The sequence below is a fragment of the Amphibalanus amphitrite genome, unplaced genomic scaffold, assembly GCF_019059575.1.
Source record: "Amphibalanus amphitrite isolate SeventyFive unplaced genomic scaffold, NRLGWU_Aamphi_draft 000547F_arrow, whole genome shotgun sequence".
NCBI classification, from domain to species: Eukaryota; Metazoa; Arthropoda; class Thecostraca; order Balanomorpha; family Balanidae; genus Amphibalanus; species Amphibalanus amphitrite.
Genome location: NW_024882041.1, coordinates 358,326 through 377,216, shown reverse-complemented (window position 1 = coordinate 377,216; position 18,891 = coordinate 358,326). Strand labels below are relative to the sequence as shown.

The 18,891-nt window shown below is 45.3% G+C and overlaps 2 protein-coding genes across 4 annotated transcripts; one reads left to right on the top strand and one right to left on the bottom strand.

The window, feature by feature from the left end:
- The first annotated feature begins 109 nt into the window (after positions 1-109).
- On the top strand, positions 110-2,418 carry LOC122393663 (60S acidic ribosomal protein P1-like). Its single transcript, XM_043389898.1, has 2 exons — positions 110-441; positions 2,110-2,418. Exons 1-2 carry the CDS (start codon positions 370-372, stop codon positions 2,362-2,364), a joined length of 327 nt encoding a protein of 108 aa, XP_043245833.1. The 5' UTR covers positions 110-369; the 3' UTR covers positions 2,365-2,418.
- A 2,935-nt stretch (positions 2,419-5,353) lies between these two features.
- On the bottom strand, positions 5,354-18,065 carry LOC122393662 (SH3 domain-binding glutamic acid-rich protein-like). 3 transcript variants are annotated; one of them, XM_043389897.1, is made up of 6 exons: positions 17,682-18,044; positions 17,214-17,399; positions 15,433-15,558; positions 13,746-14,252; positions 10,085-10,127; positions 5,354-6,040 (listed from the first exon to the last, which is right to left on the bottom strand). In XM_043389897.1, exons 1-6 carry the CDS (start codon positions 17,724-17,726, stop codon positions 6,036-6,038), a joined length of 912 nt encoding a protein of 303 aa, XP_043245832.1. In that variant the 5' UTR covers positions 17,727-18,044; the 3' UTR covers positions 5,354-6,035. The 3 variants fall into 3 exon arrangements, with proteins under 3 accessions (XP_043245832.1, XP_043245831.1, XP_043245830.1); XM_043389896.1 differs by lacking the exon at positions 5,354-6,040 and adding an exon at positions 8,359-8,420 and having other exon boundaries at positions 17,682-18,046; XM_043389895.1 differs by lacking the exons at positions 5,354-6,040; positions 10,085-10,127 and adding an exon at positions 10,790-12,609 and having other exon boundaries at positions 17,682-18,065.
- Positions 18,066-18,891: the final 826 nt, after the last annotated feature.

Below are 18,891 nucleotides of genomic sequence, written 5' to 3'. Positions count from 1 at the left end.
ATTGAAATATGGATGAAATACATTATCACTGAAACTTCAGTTTACATTCTCTGGTGAACTTCTTCCTCCGTAAGTTGTCTGCAAGGCTATTTGCAGCAAAATAATAATTGTGTTTCTTTGACTTCCGCATCAAATCGGCAGTTTTATGAAAAACTGTTATGCAGTGGAAAAATTCAAATATTTCCGCTGAAAATTTTATTTTTTAATATCCATTTCTCTTATGAAAATCATACTCAAAATATATTTTTATTGTTTATACTACAACAGCGCCGCATACTTCCTTCTTGCTTGGCTGCTTTTGAGGTGTAGTGTCCTCGCAAGGGCTAAGGTCATTTTTGACGACCTACACCGAAATAAAACGCAATAATCATGTCGACTAAGGACGAGGCTTCATGCGTCTACGCTTCCCTGATCCTGGCCGACGATGACATCGCTGTCACGGTAAGCTTCTTCATTCTTGCCTCTATGTCGGGGGCGACTCGTACTGGTGTTTGTTCTGGGGCTCGGGATAATGGATCTTATCATTTTGCAAAGATGATTTTGCATAATATACCGCAATAATATTTTGCTGTTGTGTTCCCATGGATAGGGTTGCAGAAACTGCAAGCTTGAATTTAAATCATTTTGCATCAGATTCTTACCCTGAATTGGTTGATAGTCAGTCTGAACTGCTTACTTGCACTGTACCTGGTGGTAAGTATCATAGATTGCTGCTGTTTTGTAGCTTTGAAGTTCTGCAATCATGAGGTGCACTAAAAGTAAATTATGTATATGTATTTGCAGTACGTTCAGTCAACTTGTGTGATCAGCTTCCTCTGCCATTGCTGTAGTCCACTGCAGGGATGGAAAATAGTCTTTGTATGTGAATATTTGAAAATTGTTGATATTTATTCTTATTATTTTAAGTGTCAGATTCAGATTTGAAAACTTTGGAGGAAAAACTTAGGAAAGTGGTATATTAACTTAAACCATTTTAAGCATTGATTAATATTTGCTAAGAAATGTCATACTCATTACCACCATAGAGACCATCTGATATTTCCAAAATTGTTGTAAAATTATTATTTCAACTCATTACTGTATCATCACTTGATTTTCTTTGCTTGAACTACTGCCCCTAAATTGCATTGTAATAAGTTTTTAAGAACATACAGTGATATTTGTCAGTGATTGAAGTGATACCATAGACTCAAACAAGCTGTGCATACTGATAACTAAAAAATGAAATGAAAATGACAAAGCTGGTGTAACTACAAATAAAAATAAGATAATTGAAAATAACTAGGATAGTTGAAAATAAAATGACAACTAACATGACATGACCTGGTCTAACCAAACCTATCCTTGCCTTACCTTACCTTTCCTACATCACTTACAGTGACTAGTGACATAAAATAGTTCAGCTGCCATCACATTTTTATCATTTACCATACTATTTAAACATTGCACTGCATGGAAACCTGGACAACTTGTGAGGGGCAGTGATGCTGGTGTTAGAGTGTGATATGCTGCCTTTAATTGTTTGACAGAATAATTGTAGGCTATTAAAACTCAAACATTGATATTGTAAGTTATGTTTTGTTGTACTTGAGCTTTATGGACATGTATGATACCACTGGATAGTGGTTACTGGTTAGTATTACCAGTAGTGTGGGTCACCCTTCTAGCAATCATCAATAGTGTTCTTAAAGTATTATCAGCCCAGCTGTTTTTTTTTTTTTTTTTTTTTTAGATGGATAAGGTGTCATCAAACATGTGTAAGTGCTGGCGCACTCCTATTGTAGCATATGTATAATAATTTCCCACTGGTTGAAAAAGATGAGCCTAGTCATGATTGGTATAAGCTTGAAATGTGCAGCACTATAACATAAAAAATATAAAATAAATTGGCAATGACCGAGTGTCAGCTAGTAAATCATCGGGGAATGTTGAAAAGAATGATTGCCTGTGCTGAGCATGGTTGAATTAGCGCATTTTCCGCTATCTGCTAGAACCTGGGGGGTGGGTGGGTGGGGGGTATTGTACAATATACAATATCCCCCTTGCCTGAGCTAGGGAGGGTTGAGTTGAATGCCCGGCACCGCTGACGCTCTGTCTGTGCTGTTTCAGTCTGAGAAGATCCAGACTCTGCTGAAGGCGGCCGGCGTCACCGTGGAGCCCTACTGGCCGGGCCTGTTCGCCAAGGCTCTGGAGTCGGCCGACATCAAGTCGCTGCTGAGCAACGTGGGCTCGTCTGTGGGCGCCGCGCCGGCGGCCGCCGCCGCTCCTGCCGCCGCCGCCGCCGAGCCGGCCAAGGAGGAGAAGAAGAAGGAGGAGGAGCCCGAGGAGTCGGACGACGACATGGGCTTCGGTCTCTTCGACTAAGCGGCCACTACCATCTTCATCATTGTTTTAATACACAAAACCAATGACGAAGAATGAGCGTGTTTTGCGTTTGGGTGGTCCGGGCGGAGTGTCTCCAAGACGAGAGCTCTAGCGCATGATCGTGCAACTGAGGGTGGCACACTGGTCGGAAACGCCCTCACGAGAGGCCACGGGCGATTCCGGAGTTTCGGATTATTTTTTATATAGATCGATTTGAAATTGATCAAATTATTATACTTAGGCCAAAAAAACTAATCCGGGTGACCAAAAATAGCTGTAATCAGCCCCCGAAGATGGGGTATCCCAGAACTCGGAAATTGACGCGGAGCAAGAGGTTTCTTGAGCCGGATATTCAGAGTCTTATTGCTGATAGACACCAAATTGAAATCCCACATATTATGCATCAAAATGTTCGTTATGAAGTTGCCGACTGGTCAGTGCAAAATTTTTGGTATACTTTTTCCCTAACTAAGATGTACTATAGCTTTTTTATGAAGGCTCTCCTACAGTGATTCTGGAATATAACTGCAAAGTTTAGGTAAGGAAACAACAGGTAGTCCCATCTAGTTCCACTCTGATTTTTTGTGAGATGAAGTAGGATTTAAATTTACACCAGGGCAACATAAAAGCTAACTGCGCATATTTGCGCAAAATTTGCAGGAGCCACTCTTCCTACCCAACTACCGCCCGCCCCGCCCCAGTTTCGGTTCGGCCGCCGCGCCCGGCTTACGCTGACCTGTGTGGCCTGCACGCATCCATGCGTAGTTGACTGGTCATTAAAACAGATGCGCTTGAGTTTATGAATTTTTTGAAAAGCGCGTTTTATGTATGCATTTATGTATGTATTGACGTTAAAAGCCTTCCACATATTGCGTGGCGATTACGGCTTGCATTTAGAGAGCCTTGCAATTGACAACCATCACTCGGCTGAACAAAGTGGAAATTGAAACCTTCGTGAATATAAGACGCTGCAAATATAGGACACCTGTCACTGACGTCGGGTTACCTTTGGCCGTCTTTTTACATTAGATCACAATTCCGGTATTTAACCCTGGCCGGACCGATTGGTTTTCTGCATTGACCGGGGAGGGTTGGTACAACTCCCTCGCCGTTTCGCCTCTAATTGAGCTAGAGCCTCGCGGAAAAAAAACAAGCTTGTGTGCCGTTATAAGACGCAAAAATTAGGTACTACCCGATTTTAAGGTCTTAGATCAGCCAGTGACCTCTTAGGTCAGGTAAGTGCCACAAGGCACGGGCTCAGTTTTAGGTTAATTACTTTGCCAAAAATGGTCGCACTGCCGCGATTTTGGCATAATCGTGTTTGTCTAGCTCAGGCGCGTTGAATGCTATACTTGGTGTTCGGGTGAAGTCAACTTAACCCTCGCCGGCACAGGCCATTTTGCGTCCTTCGACGGCACAGGGGGGGGGGGGGATTGGTACGACCCCCCCTCGCGTTTGGCCCCTGATCGAGCTAGAGCCTCGCGGAAAAAAATGAGCGTGTTGCCCGTCACGAGAGAAAGCCGATGATACCCAATTTTAAGGTCCTAGGTCATCGGGTGACCTTCCAGGTCAGGTCAATGACCCGAAAACCGGGAAAATCGGGACCTGTTAGAAAGTCGTAAATTGTGGCTGCTATGTGGTTTTCCGGGGTGCTGATCACGAATATCGTATTAGTTTTGATCAGAAATGATGTCTTTAAGCATTTAGACCAGGTCGGGTCAGGTCAGGTCAGGTCAACCGGTAGGGGTTGTGACGGGTATTCGTAATACGTGTCAACCGCCTCTGACAGCTTCGTAGCATGTTACGAAGGCGCCAAAACTACTTCGTAAATGTTCAAATGGTTGCTAAATTGAATTCAGCTCCAAAAACTAGCCTAGAAACATGTAAAACTCGAAAAAGTGAACCGAGGTCACCCGAGGTCACCAAAGGTCAATGACCTGACCTGACCTTCAGGTGACCTTGACACCCATCCTTATGTATGGGAGCAACATCCAATCACATGTTTGAACGTTTGAAACCACGAAAAGCTTGCAAACGCGCGGCTAATGCGAGCCGACATACGCCGAATCGCGATTTCGGCCAAACATGGTCACGGAAAAGAGGTCACAGGTCAAAGGTCATTAGGGTTAGGGTCATGAAATTTTCAGGGTAGGTGTAAAATTGATCAATGCCAGGGTACTGAAAGTTTCATCGCAATCGGCCGCTTTTTACGCGAGTTATTCGCGAAAAACCTTAGGGGGGTTGCATCAACCCCCCCCCTGTGCCGGCGAGGGTTAAGGTGTTAACCTCGGGTCAAGGTCAGGTCGGAGCCCCTCAGGTCACGAAAATGGTTGAAGGAGGTCATATTGCATATCATTCGATTCGGCAGGTCTTCCTGAGTCCAATGGTGGCTTTCCCGACTCTCTAGCTCCATCTGATCAGGAGTTATTGACGAAAAACTTACATGGCCTTAGTGACGTCATAAATGACGTCACGCAAAGTCAACAATGCTAAAGTCAAGCACTGGACCTTGCAAGGAGTGCATGAAACCATTCCCGGTGCCCGAATAGCAGCTCCCAATTTCTCTTGTTGACTTAAAGTGGTGCTAGATCCTGTATTATACTCAATTATGACGTCATAACTTAACAGATTCACGTCATATATTTAGTGCTTGACATCCAAATGATAGCTTACATATGAAAGAGAAGGTATGCAAAGTTTTATGAAGTTTGCTTCACTAGTTGTGGAATAACAAGCAAAAAACTTTTGCGGAAAGGCCGCTGGCCTCTCGCTGGAGCGTTTCCGACCAGTGTGGGTGGGTGCAAGACCGGGTCATGGAGGAAATGCGAATGATGACCCTTATAATGCTAGCTAACGGTAAGGAGCAGACTGTTTGCTAATTGGCGACTCGGGGGGGGGGAGTCAGGACTCGCCCCCCCCCCCCTGAAAACGAATTACTGCTCTCTAAGTCTCAACCGTGGGTAATCGCAGCATGATTGGAACAATTTTATAAAATTTGTGACACGATTTATTTCCGCAATCCGCAAAGTTAGGATAACTTAACAGGTGAAAAACGGGAAAGATGGGCACCAGATTACCAAAGAAATGCGATGCGCCGGAACAGGAAATAACAATCCTACACTAAAGCTAGGGAAAGCTCAGGAAGCATCTTGACATAGTCATTGGACAGCCTGGTGTCCGCACATACACATCTCGTTGGTAGCAATTCGGATAAAATCAGCCACAGAACAGCGCAGCACACACCGCCACTTCGTGATCATAGGGTTTGGCAAACGACTTACTGGGTTGCGCAGTGTGCTAACATTCACGCAGGCGGCGCAAACATAAAACCAAACCGCCGTACGGCGGGGGTCTGTTAACTACAAAGCAATAACGCATATGTAAAGCAAGAAATCTCAATAAACAACCGATCAGAAGCACTTGATCGCCATGAACACAGCGTCGTTTGAAGTGGGCTCACTGAACGGAATCTCGCGGTGGTGCAGCGACTGCCACCTCCCCGCACATCGGGCTGAGCAGTGATACAATTTCCACCAGACTTCCTCCTCGGTGTGAACCTTGAAAGCGACGCACGCACAAGCACGAGGCGCCGGCGGCTGGCGGCCGTCGGCGCCCCGTCAGCACGGTATAAAAAGGCCGGGCCGCCGGGCAGCACAGCTCGACGACCAACCTCAGTCTGCAACAGAGAGCCACAGAGTCAGACACGGGCAATGGCATGGCGGCGGTGAGCGGGGCACCGGACCGCAGGCGATAATAGACCTGCGCTCAAACGGTGCCCAACTGCTGATTGAACATGAGCTCGGTAGTCACTACCATACAGGGTGGACCAAAAAGGATGGAAACATTTTGAACTCGCATAAAATATGTGTTATTGCATGCGGGTGACTGAAAATGATACCAAGCGAGAGAACATTTCGTGGAAATTCATAATGACATCTCTCTCATCTGCTTTCTCTCGTTTTCAGTCTCTCACCAGAAATGTTCGAAGAGGCTACCTTTGCGAGACAGGCACAGAGCGGCCCGCCTGCCGGCTGAAGCGATAGCCCGATGACACATGTCCTCTGGTATGTCTCGCACAGCCTTGGTGATCGCTCTCTTCAGATAACAGAGGCCTACATAACCTTCCTTGTAGACCTGGCCCTTGAGATGACTCCATAGGAAAGGAATCCATAGGTCAGATGAGAAGACAGACAGGCTAGTTCCACTTCGGTTCGAGGATGGGAGCGACAACACCGTGGCTGACGACCAAAAGCGCTACCAAGCGACGCTAAAGAAGTTGTTGAAGTGAGCCCAAACGAAGTATGGCAGTCTCATGGACCTCATGTGATTCCAGCCAGACGGTGCGCCTCCTCACATCGCGAAACAACGCTCAAGTGGAGCGAGAACCACTTTGGTGACCGGCTGATATCCCGCAGTGCCTGTCGGAACTGGCCTGTCTGATCACCTGACCTGACCCCGATGGATTTTTTTTCCTGTGGGGTCATCTCAAGGCCAGGTCTACAAGGAAGGTTCTAAAGGCATCTGTTACCTGAAGAGAGTGATCACCAAGGCTGTGCGAGCCAAACCAGCGGACATGTGTCATCGGGCTATCCCGTCAGCAGCCAGGCGGGCCGCTCTTTCTTTGCCTGTCTCGCAAAAGTGGCCTCTTCGAGCATTTGCTGTGGGAGACTGAAAACGAGAGAAAGCAGATGAGAGAGATGTCATTATGAATTTCCACGAAATGTACTCTCGTTTGGTATCATTTTCAGTCACCTGCATGCAATAACAAATATTTTATGCGAGTTCAAAATGTTTCCATCCTTTTTGGTCCACCCTGTATGTTTCTTAAGTTCAGCCCTGGACGAAATTCCACCAACCGCGGGCCGTCCTTACCCCAACCATGGATATCTGATCACTTTCCTGGAAGGATCATGGCCGAGGCGCCTGGTCGCGATTAGCGAGCCGCCAGGTGGCGGTCCGGGGAACTAACAGTTCGTAGTACCGCAGTCCGCACTACGAGCTCAGATGAACATTGAACACTTTTGCGGGTGAAGAACATTTTTCTCCAGCAATCTGCAATGCTGTTCGGCCCTTTCGCCGCCCACCCAAACGAATAGGGATTCCCGCACTAGAAGCGATTTCCGCTGGAAAGTAGCATCAGGTGATAATGGGTAATTGGCCAGGAGTTACCGATCAGCGAAGCGATGCATCATAGCTCCGTAGTCTGTATGCTGTTATGGTCACTTTTCACCTCGTAAATTGATGAGCAAATCTAACGTAAATAGGTCCTACGATAAATTTTAGGCATGCAGCATCTGAAAAGTGAGAGGGCTTGAAAACAACTAACTAAAACGTAAAAAATAAGCTAGTGATGAACCTTCATAGAAAGCTTTCAGGCAACACGAAAATGATCGGAAACGGTAATTTGAGGAAAGATAAAGGGAGCCAGTCCATTTATGACCACGCGACCTTAGGTGAAAACCGAAGAATGACGGGCAGTGACGCACACATGTGGGTATGACTTTGAAGATACAATAGCTATATATACAATAGCTAGTCAGCTCTAGTCGACTGAGACATGTTATGAATGAACTGTTCCTATTGGAGAGTGGATGGATATTGGATATGCCTCTTATCTACGCAAATAACGTAATACGAATGGACACTAAAACCATCACTACCGTAGACAGAGGCGGATCCAGCTCAGTTTTTTTTTGTGGGGGGGGGGGGCAAACCACAACAATTTATCGATTCTTTCCATGCCTCGTCCATAGGCGTAATGTTAAAATTATGCCGTTTGGGAGGGGCAAATGCCCATTTTGCCCCCCCCCCCCTGGATCCGCCACTGACCGTAGATGACGGTACACCCTGCCGAGACTATAACTGATGGAGGTTCGGATGGTGCGCAGTGCACACAACTCAAGAAACTAGACTCTACTCTACCTGAACGGGACTACCGACTCTACGGCCAGTGCGCGCTAGTCTATACAGATACCGTGTGTTGTGTGCGTGTGTGCGTGTGGGTTGGGCTCAGAGCTCGACCAAAGTGTTTCTGCGGCTGAAGCCCCGCGGCCACACTGCAACGAGTCACACAGGGGTCGGTGAGCCGGTGGAAGTTCGCACTTGTCCTCACAGCTACACATAGAGCACAGGGGATGCAGCGCCATGCTTTGTACACAGAGGGGTCTTTTTCAAATGTGGAACAAAACATTGAAACTGTTACGTTTCCGCTAGCGAATCGGCCGTATAATTTTATCTAATACATCGCAATTACCTACATGATTTTACTAGCCTGCCTAGTGCGTGCTTGCACAGTTATGAGAAAGTAATACATCCTTCGCTAACTCTTATTGCGATAAGTTGTGCAACGGTTAGAAATAATTATAAGCATAACTGAGGGATTAAGTAAAATTTACACTTGAAACATCTATCCATAGACCTCTGGGGACCCTTAGTACAGAGGTCACAGAGGTCTATGATCTATTTAATGTATTTCAATCGTAAAAGGGGTTTTGGCATTACAAAGTCACTATTCACTAGGTACCCACATCAGGGTTTTAGTCCTGTGTGTTGTGCATGCCACGGGTATTGACCAGAAATTTTGCATTTAAATACATACTGGATCTTAAAGGGACTATCCCACCTTTAACATGGGGTTTGAGTTGAGATAGCCAAGTTTGCGGCGAGGTTCAGAAACCACTATCTATCTAGGTTGCAACCCCCGCGGCCTCTTGGTGTTGAAGAAATTCGTTCCCTTCATTTGAAAATGGGCCTTGTACAACGCCCTATCTTCAACATGGAGCGACCGTTAGTGTGACGTCACCTCGTTTAGTCATTCTGATTTAAATGTTTTTTTTTTCGTTGAAAAACCGCTTAAAACTTGGTCTGAACTTTGTTGTGGTGCCTACAGAGTAAAAAGAATCAGCTTTATGACAGTAATGTGGCCTGGGGAAGGAGGTAATTTTGGGCTGTGACGTCACATATTTGAAAGGTTTGTGTTTGGAATATGGGAAGCCTAAGATGTTTAATGAAAAATAAATGCCAGAACCGTGTTCCTGGTCATCCAATCTATAAAGTCGGGCACAATTTAACTGGTTTTAACAACATTTTAGAAGGTGGGATAGTCCCTTTAACTGAATCTGGAGTTGGACTTCGCGAATCCAGTATCAACCTCTGATGCATGATTATGAATAACACAGCCATTCTAGGCAAGCATGAGTCATCTGAGGGCTCAATAAATCAATAGCTGACGGCGACTCCGAACATGAAAGCCGCTCGTGTGCAATGCGCAGAGCAGTGCAGCTACCAAGGCAGAAATAAGGTGCTGAGTTTCATTCAAAACATACCTACAAAATACACAGAGAGAACACAAAGGCGGCAAGAATCATTAGACAAGGGAGGGAGAGGGAGTGGAAGAGAAAAAATAAGGAGGGAGATATGGGCACGCCTATATACGGCCTTGGGGGCACGCAGTAAGCTTTCATGTAGGATTACTAGAATACTGAGCCAATTCCATTGTCTCGCAGCGTGAACTGCTGTACCACCCGTCGGGACTGAACCTAAGCCCTAATTGTGTAAATGTCTGGCCGTATACTGATGGACACGGGGCGAGCACGGTCCCCGGGTCCCTCTCCGGTAAATGGCAGAGCTCTCGGGCCAACTGCCCGCTGCCGGCGGGCGGTCGGCCGGTGGGCAAACACAATCAGCGCGCGCGCGCGGCGGGGTGCCAGGCTGCACTCACCCTCCTTCTCGGGGTTCTCCTGTTCATTGTCGCCGCTGCCGACCTGCCGACCGGTCACAGCGGTCACTCGGAGGGCCAACGGGGGGGGGGGGGGACTCGGGGCACAGTGAAACCATACGACGCGACAACACTGGCGAAATTCAACAGCGAACCGGAAACCAATACAGAAAACTAAAACACTATACTCGTGTAACATTAAATACGTGAACAACGGTATTTTTCTTATTTTCCATATTTTAGCATGAGTGGTTGCAAGTTGCAATACATTGTATCGAGAAGTCACACTTGCACGTTAGTGGAGCTTTTCACACTTTGGTTGTTCGCATGCCAAAGCGTTGATAAATGAGAGGTATGCCAATAGCGGGTTGAAGACCCATCCAGTATTCGCCAATTACATTGTAACAGAATATCGACAAACTCTTCGAAAATTACCAAACTTTTGGCCGCAGCAGGTGGAACTTCTACACAGGCTGCAATATGAGGATGGCATTTTAGGATGTAAACAACTGTGCCGAAACAATCTATGTAAGGCAATAATTTTGGTGACACGATTGCATGGTTACACGGTTGCGCTTAGCGCAGTCAAATGCAACCACACTTGTCATATGTTTCGAGCATTTAAAAACAAAACAAAGGGGAATACTTGAAGCCTAACTTTGTTTATACAACTGGGAGCAGCATGCTTTTATCGATACAACACGCCAAATGAACTGCAGACAACTCACGCTGATATTGTTATTATATAAACGTCAGACATTATTAAAACGTCAGACATTTGCATGCTACCATGGTCGTAAGCTTTCAAACACACACCGGAACTATTTTGTTATAACTCGCACAACTTTGGTGGAGCACTACCCGTTCTACCACATCTCCAAGCTGTTAGTACCACTCGCATTGCAATAACGCTGTTAAGTGTAGTCAAACTGGTACAAACCACACCGGCAAAGACCACATACCAAGCCTGTGACGCATCTCTAACCGGAGACATCCTCGTTATCATCAGTGGCCTCTCCCCCTTCAGCTTTAATACCATCTCCATTTCCAGTCAGCGATCCCGTGCCGTCAACGTTGCCTTCAGAGCGTCCACCTTCCTGAGCCCTCTCCGGCTCTGCGCCTTTCTCTCCATCAGCAGTAACAGCTGCGACGCTCTCCTCCGCATCTCCTTTGTCGCTTACTTTTGGATCTGCCATTTCAGTTTCATCATGGCCTTTGGGCTCTTTTTCCGAGTCCGATTCGTTACCAGTACCAGACTCTTGCTCTGCGGAGCCTGGCTGCATAGCTTCTGTCTTGGCCTCAGTATCACGACGCTCGTCTTCGGCAGCGTCTGTCTTATCGGCGTCGGCGTCCACCATCTCGCCATCAGGGGCGTCACCGGATCCCTTGCGATCCTCGTCCTCGTCCAGATCAACATGGGCGCCCTCATTCACAGACCCTGGGCCATCCCCTCCCTTTCCATCAGCGTGCTGATCCTTAATTCTGTCCCCAGAACCAGGATAATCCCCTTTCCCCTGAGCTTCCGCTGTGAGATGCTCATTTGGACCCAGAGATCCACCAGCCACCTCCATATTTCCGAGAGCTTGCGCATCCTCCTTGCCATCACCAAAGCCCTCGTTATCATCGGTATTTTTGCCCCCAGAATGATCGTCATCCACATCGTCCCAGAACCCCGTGGTATCATCCTCCTTCCCTGCCTCTGCAGACGGATTAGCCACCTTAGTATCATCCCCGGCTGCCCGTGTCTCCTCTTTCTCGTCTCCTCTAACTGGCGTGGCATCACTCTCGTCCCTTACTCCCGATTTATCCCCTCTCTCTTCGTCCCCTGCCGAAACTGTTCTTTCCTGGAACCCAGGGCTTTCCTCTTTTTCCCCATCCCCCTCCCAGAATCCCGGACTTTCAACCTTTTCTCTTTTACTGGGGAAGTCGTCTTCGGGATTCTCGTCCCAGAACCCTGGACTTTTTTCTTTTTCTTTTCTACTGGGATAATTGTCTTCTGGATTTTCGTCCCAGAATCCAGGACTTTCGTCTTGCTTCTCTTTTTCAGTGGGAGTATCGTCTTCTGGATTTTCATCCCAGAAGCCTGGACTTTCCACTTGCTTCTCCCTTTTAGCGGGAAAATCGTCTTCCGGATTCTCGTCCCAAAATCCGGGACTTCCTTCTTTCTTTTCCTTTTTAGTGGGAAAATTATCTTCCGGATTCTCATCCCAAAATCCGGGACTTTCCGCTTTCTTTTCCTTTTTGGTGGGAAAATCGTCTTCCGGATTTTCATCCCAAAATCCGGGACTTTCCTCTTTCTTTTCCTTTTTAGTGGGGAAATCATCTTCCGGATTCTCATCCCAAAATCCGGGACTTTCCTCTTTCTTTTCCTTTTTAGTGGGGAAATCATCTTCCGGATTTTCATCCCAAAACCCGGGACTATCTTCCTTAGTCGTTTTCCTGGCAGGCAAATCTTCCTCAGTGTTCAGATCCCAAAAGCCGGGGCTGTCTTCTTTCTTCCCATCGCGATCCTCTTCGCCCGATGTCGGCTGTCGAACGCATGCGAAAGGTCGATCACTAACTACTACATCAAAGCATTTGAGGGGTGCGTTCAACTAGACTGGGACACCACGAACAAATAGAGGTGACTACGCCAGAACAGGCTGTTAGCGACCACATGATACTGACATACAACTAGGGGTAGACGTCAAAACATTTACTAGCTGGGACAGGGGCGTAGTCTGCCAGTCCATAATGTAAATATACTTTTCGAGAGACTGAAAATGAGTGAAGTAGACAAAATGAGAGTGAGAGAGAACTGGCAAACCCGCACGTTCGAAGCTCTACACAAGGTTCTAAACAAGACAAGCACGGTACGCATGATGCATATGTACTTTGTAGTGATGCTTCAAATCACCTTTCAGCTAACACTACTGCTCAGTCTATTGGTGACGGAAAGCATAACAATGCAACCATTTTAGAGAAGCGTAACAACACAATTCATAGCTAAGCATTCGGACTAAGACATGGATACGAATTAAATGACGGCATTCTGGAATCATGAAACTGACAAAAAGCAAATCCTATCTTAGGCATGCTCTTGTCTGGACTCTCAACAGTCACATGTTGTGAGGAAACTGATTAATTAAGGCCGACACTCTGCATCCATTTGTTATATAAGGTGTTAATGCAAGGAAGAGGCTAACGATAATGCAAAGCATGGACAATGAGCAACATACGTGTCGAAATTCGTATTACTATGCGTAGTTAATAATCAGCTCAAACCTTGTTAGAACCAAGTTAGAACACAGCAAAACATGTTAATGAAATCCTGTTATTTTGTTATTGACTAACCCAGAGTGACATGAAGTACACTGCGATCGTTTCGTAATCGCAATTTGCTGAAAGTTAACACAGCTATAAAGAGTCTTCCAAGTTCCAATGCCAGCGTCGATTTTTGGAATAGCCACGCTGGGGGCTGGACGATGCAGAGCAGCAAGAAGATGACACCAGACTGTACTACGAATGCGTGCAAAACACGATGACTAGGTAAGTGACAAATGTCCTGTGCTTAAAATGCTAGAGATCATGCCCAAACGTTAGTAGAATCCGAAGAGTACGGAAGACTCCACTAATTCATCGATAGTCAGCACTGCAAACTTTGTCAAACTCAAAATACACATACCAGTTTCTGTGCTACATCCTTCAACTCTGCTATATCTGGGTTTTCATCGTCATCTTCCTCCTCTTCTTCTTCTTCTTCTTCACTTTCGGATTCTTTTTCTTCATCTTTTGCATGTTCCGCTTCCACATCTTCGGAGGGTTTTACTTCTTCACTTTGTTCCTCGTTCTTTTCGTTATCTCCCTGTTCGTCCCAAAATCCAGGGCTCTCGTTCTCTTCTTTCTTTACTTCCTTTACAGGACTTTCTTCTTTCTGATCCCAGAAACCAGGGCTGTCATCCTCATCCTTCTTAACCTCTTTTACTGGGCTTCCCTCTTTCTGATCCCAGAATCCTGGACTATCGTCCTCTGCTTTTTCGTCTTTGGCAGTATTGTCTTCGTCTTTCTTTTCATCCCAGAACCCTGGACTATCATCCTCCTCTTTTTTCTCGTCCCAGAAGCTTGGCTCTTCTTTGGCGTCGGTCTGGTCGCCGTTCGGCGTTTCGTCGAGGCCGTTCTCCGCTGTTGTGTGCTACACAGAGCCAGTCGTCAGCACCAGGGTCAGCACGACCACAAAACAACATCTCACAGTCCGGAAGACAGAACACTCAGTTGTTCAGTTGACAGAACGCACAGTAGCGACTAATAGTGACCCATTCGACAGTCTTTATCACAAAAAAAAACGAACTGCATCCTGCATCAACCACCGTATTTTAAAGGGACTATCCCACCTTCTAAAATGTTGTTAAAACCAGTTTAATTGTGCCCGACTTTATAGATTGGATGACCAGGAACACGGTTCTGGCATTTATTTTTCATTAAACATCTTAGGCTTCCCATATTCCAAACACAAACTTTCAAGTATGTGACGTCACAGCCCAAAATTACCTCCTTCCCCAGGCCACATTACTGTCATAAAGCTGATTCTTTTTACTCTGTAGGCACCACAACAAAGTTCAGACCAAGTTTTAAGCGATTTTTCAACGAACAAACCCATTTAAATCGGAATGACTAAACGAGGTGACGTCACACTAACGGTCGCTCCATGTTGAAGATAGGGCCTTGTACAAGGCCCATTTTCAAATGAAGGGAACGAATTTCTTCAACACCAAGAGGCCGCGGGGGTTGCAACCTAGATAGATAGTGGTTTCTGAACCTCGCCGCAAACTTGGCTATCTCAACTCAAACCCCATGTTAAAGGTGGGATAGTCCCTTTAATGTAGGCTCTACAATAATTTATAGGCATTATATACCTATACCTATATATATATATATATATATATATATATATATATACCTATATATATATATATATATATATGACCAGGAACACGGTATATATATATATATATATATATATATATATATATATATATATATATATATATATATATATATATATATATATATATATATATATATATATATATATATATATATATATATATATATATATATATATATATATATATATATATATATATATATATATATATATATATATATATATATATATATATATATATATATATATATATATATATATATATATATATATATATATATATATATATATATAACCTGAAACACGTCGCTCTCAGCGTATCATGGAAGGGCATCATCAATAGTCAATACAGTGCTGCCATTACATTCCATCTGACAAAAAAAAGGCCCAAGAAAAGTTTAAAAAGCCTCTGGTCTGGACGCCGTACCTCTTTGATGGAGGCGCGCCGGTTTGCGGAGAGGATGTCCTGGGCGGTGTTCACCTCGCCCTCGCTCAGCTTCAGAAACTGGTGCAGCTGATCGGTCTCGTTGGCGTAATCGAAGGCGTCATAGTCCTGCCGGCAACAGGCGGTCGGCACGGGCCGTGCCAGCGGGCTGAGGCGGCCAACGGAAACGGCGCCGGACGCGGCCCGACAGCTGCGGCCAGCGGTCAGTCGAGCCGGGCGGTCAGCCGGTCAGCGCTCGGCCGAGCCAGCGGCCAGCGCTCGGCCGAGCCAGCGGCCAGCGCTCGGCCGAGCCGGGCGGGCAGCGGTCAACGCACAATCGACACACTGCACACAGATACCTCGAACTCTAAGGCAGTGGTAGACTATTTTTGATCTAGCAGATACCAGATTACCATGATGATTTTATGTTAAGTTTATCCTAACATGATTTTTTGTTCCGAGTATAGTGATTTTAAGTGACAGATGTGAGTCAGATTAGGACATGTCCTCAGCTTCCAACAGAACGACGACATTTTATGTCTCGGCAAGCCGTAGACATAGCATTTCGGTGAAAACATGATTTCAACTGCAATCCATGAAGGCAAAGTTCCTCTGCAATATGATGCAATCAAGTCTATAGAAATGACTGTGTATTATAAATAACTTCTGAATAATATATTTCAAAAATAGGCTCCCATGCTTGAATGGACACATAGACAGAGGGGGCCAAGCGAAACTTATCACGCAGGTCCCGGCTTATACCATCCGGTCTCCGGATGGTACCTATAAGCCGGGATGAATTCCGGGTTGAATGAAAGTCGAACAGGTTGAATGAGAGTTGAACAAAAGGGCAATCACCACTTTTGGCTCTCTGAGGACCACCATTTTACAGGTCAGCTTGTCCAGAGGACAGGCCATCACATTCTGCGGTATTTTCGGGGTCGTATGAGGGCCGTGGTCGGCACTTTGGATTGCTTTTGCATGGTAGAGGACAGGACATCGACTCGTACAAAAAAAAAAAACATCTGGAGTGAGCGTGATATATGAACAATGATTCTCCACCAGGCACCATGTTATTTTCCAGATCATGGCCCAAATACCTGTACAAACCCCTGTGGTTAAGGAATGGGCCTAGAGCAAGATACATTTACATACAACTATGAGGAGTTAGCACCTTGCTTTATAAAACAAGACAAATGAAGGCTTATGCATTAAACATTGCCTCAAAATTATTTGCAAAAATCGATTTTGGAGGTAAAACGCATATATAGGATACTGTGACTGTGTAGGTCATGACATCTAGTGCATGCTCAAACACCCAAGAAACAGGAAGAATGCTCAGTCAAGTTTCTATAGACATTGGGGATGCCCAGTGGCCGCATAGACAGAGGCAGCTCACCCCGTTCACTAACTTCACAAGGCTTTTAATGTGAGCACTTGATACTGTTGGAAACTAGTATATAGTTAATTCCCAGTCCACACAGCACACCATTAGCATACCTTATGACATTGACAAATAGGTACTAAATACTGACACTTGAGGGTTATTATAACTTTTCACATCTAAGCAAACACCTGCTAGTTAGTCAGCAGAAAACTAAAAAAATACCAAAGCTAGAAATACAGTGAAATAGCATTCTCTGAAGATTTGACAAGATGGACATTACTTATATGTAAAAGGTATGTGGAAGGTAAACAACAGGCAGTAGGTACAAGAATACATCCCAAAAGGCAGAGTACCTATGTGGTGGGCTGGTGGCCAAATAAGCATGGTAGGTACTTACACCACAGTAGTCCTTGTCATTGAATATCTGTGGTGGCAGGGGGTTCCGGTCCCCCTCCTTTGCTTTGGCGGTCTCCTGCATAAATTTTCTCTCATCCTCACAGCCAGCTTCCGTAATGTCTATCAGCTCATAGGCAATGGCACACGAGTCCAGCACAGTCTGAATCCGCTGCTGGCGCTTCTTTACCTGGAAAACACATGTTGGGAAAAGGCCAGGAATCAGTCAGCTGCCATTTATAGAAAACTGATAAGGCATTTATAGATAAAACTTTAAAAATATTACAATAGATAGATATTTAGTCATCTATATCTCACATCGGTACCTATACAACAAGCTCTGCTAGTGCCACCATACAGCGCGAGCTGGCAAATAATATAGTTAATAGTACGACCCGGCAAAAGGTTTAACAATTTTACTTGGAAGTCCCCCCACAATCTTGAATATCATGTGTTTCCAGGGGTTACTTGCCTCATAGTTTCCAGACAGCCCAGAAACGTATATTTTGATTGTCATCTTGACTAGCTACAGGAAGTCTAAGGCAGCATCCAAACAAACCAATCTTCCGTAACAGAAAATACACTACACTGATATTTTGAACAATTCACTTTAAGCTACGAAGTACTACTGCAAACAAAATGCCACAATATGCGTGCACTTCAACGCACTTCCTCAAGATTCAACAATACAAATAGGAACTGATCACGCCCTCTGACTGGTATCATTTAGTGACGTTTTGTTTGGTATGAACTTGCTAATCTCTGACGTCATAGAACGTACAGCTCGGCATATCAGCCAATGAGAATCGATCTTTTATCGTCTATTTTAGTCGATGACGTCATCGTTCGATCTTTGTGCTATGAATAAAGTAGTGAATAAAGTACACTTGATGAGGCATATTTGCCGCACCCTATTTGTCAAAGGCTAAAGAAAAGCGCTACCATATCTCAAATTTTCCCTTCAGTGGCGGTGGAAAACGGGGAGAGGGGGTCGCAGTAGTAAAGGAATCTTGGGGGGGGGAGGGGTCGCAGGAGATGCAGCTGGTTCATCTGCAACTTTTCAAAAGCATACATTTCCGTACCCACGACAGCCTGGGGGGGGGGGTCAGATCCGACCCCCCCTGTTATCTCGAGAACCAATGGTCGCATCGAGCCCCGCGAGGCGGCGTTCGAAAGGTCTCTACGAGACCTTCCCAAAGCACTCTTAACCCTATTAGTGGCAGGCTCCTGGCTACCCCATATTAGTGGCAGGGGGGGGGGGCTGTTTACGACCCCCCCTTGATATCTCGAGATCTAACCGGCCGATTTTCAAAATTCAAACGGCATTCGATTTAGCTCAACGAGATCTACATTTCTAAAAAAAATAAAAAATAAAAAATGTCAATAGGGGGTAGAGGGGGGTAAAAACGGGCAAATTGCAGATACATTTTAGACTGTTTATCACGGCTAAGTTTCTGAACCAATCTTAACGCAACTTTTGCCGATCAATAGAGAATGAACCAGGAATTCACATGGATCCTAAAAATATGCATTTTCAAAAATCATAGGCGGATACAGATCATTGAGATTGGGGGTACACAAAAAGTATAGTAAATAAGGTTTTTGTTGGTACTGTTTCTCAAAAGGGTGGCAATGGTCTTGTTATGTTACAATTTTCTTATGAGAGAACGACTATGTCCGAG

Bases quoted from the DNA above. Each gene is read 5' to 3' on its own strand.
- LOC122393663 (XM_043389898.1), top strand. From the start codon at position 370: ATGTCGACTAAGGACGAGGCTTCATGCGTCTACGCTTCCCTGATCCTG. The intron at 442-2,109 runs GTAAGCTTCTTC...GTGCTGTTTCAG, and splicing joins ACGATGACATCGCTGTCACG to TCTGAGAAGATCCAGACTCT.
- LOC122393662 (XM_043389895.1), bottom strand. From the start codon at position 17,726: ATGACAATCAAAATATACGTTTCTGGGCTGTCTGGAAACTATGAG. The intron at 15,559-17,213 runs GTAAGTACCTAC...TGTTGCCGGCAG, and splicing joins ATGACAAGGACTACTGTGGT to GACTATGACGCCTTCGATTA. The intron at 12,610-13,745 runs GTATGTGTATTT...TGCGTTCGACAG, and splicing joins AGGATGTAGCACAGAAACTG to CCGACATCGGGCGAAGAGGA.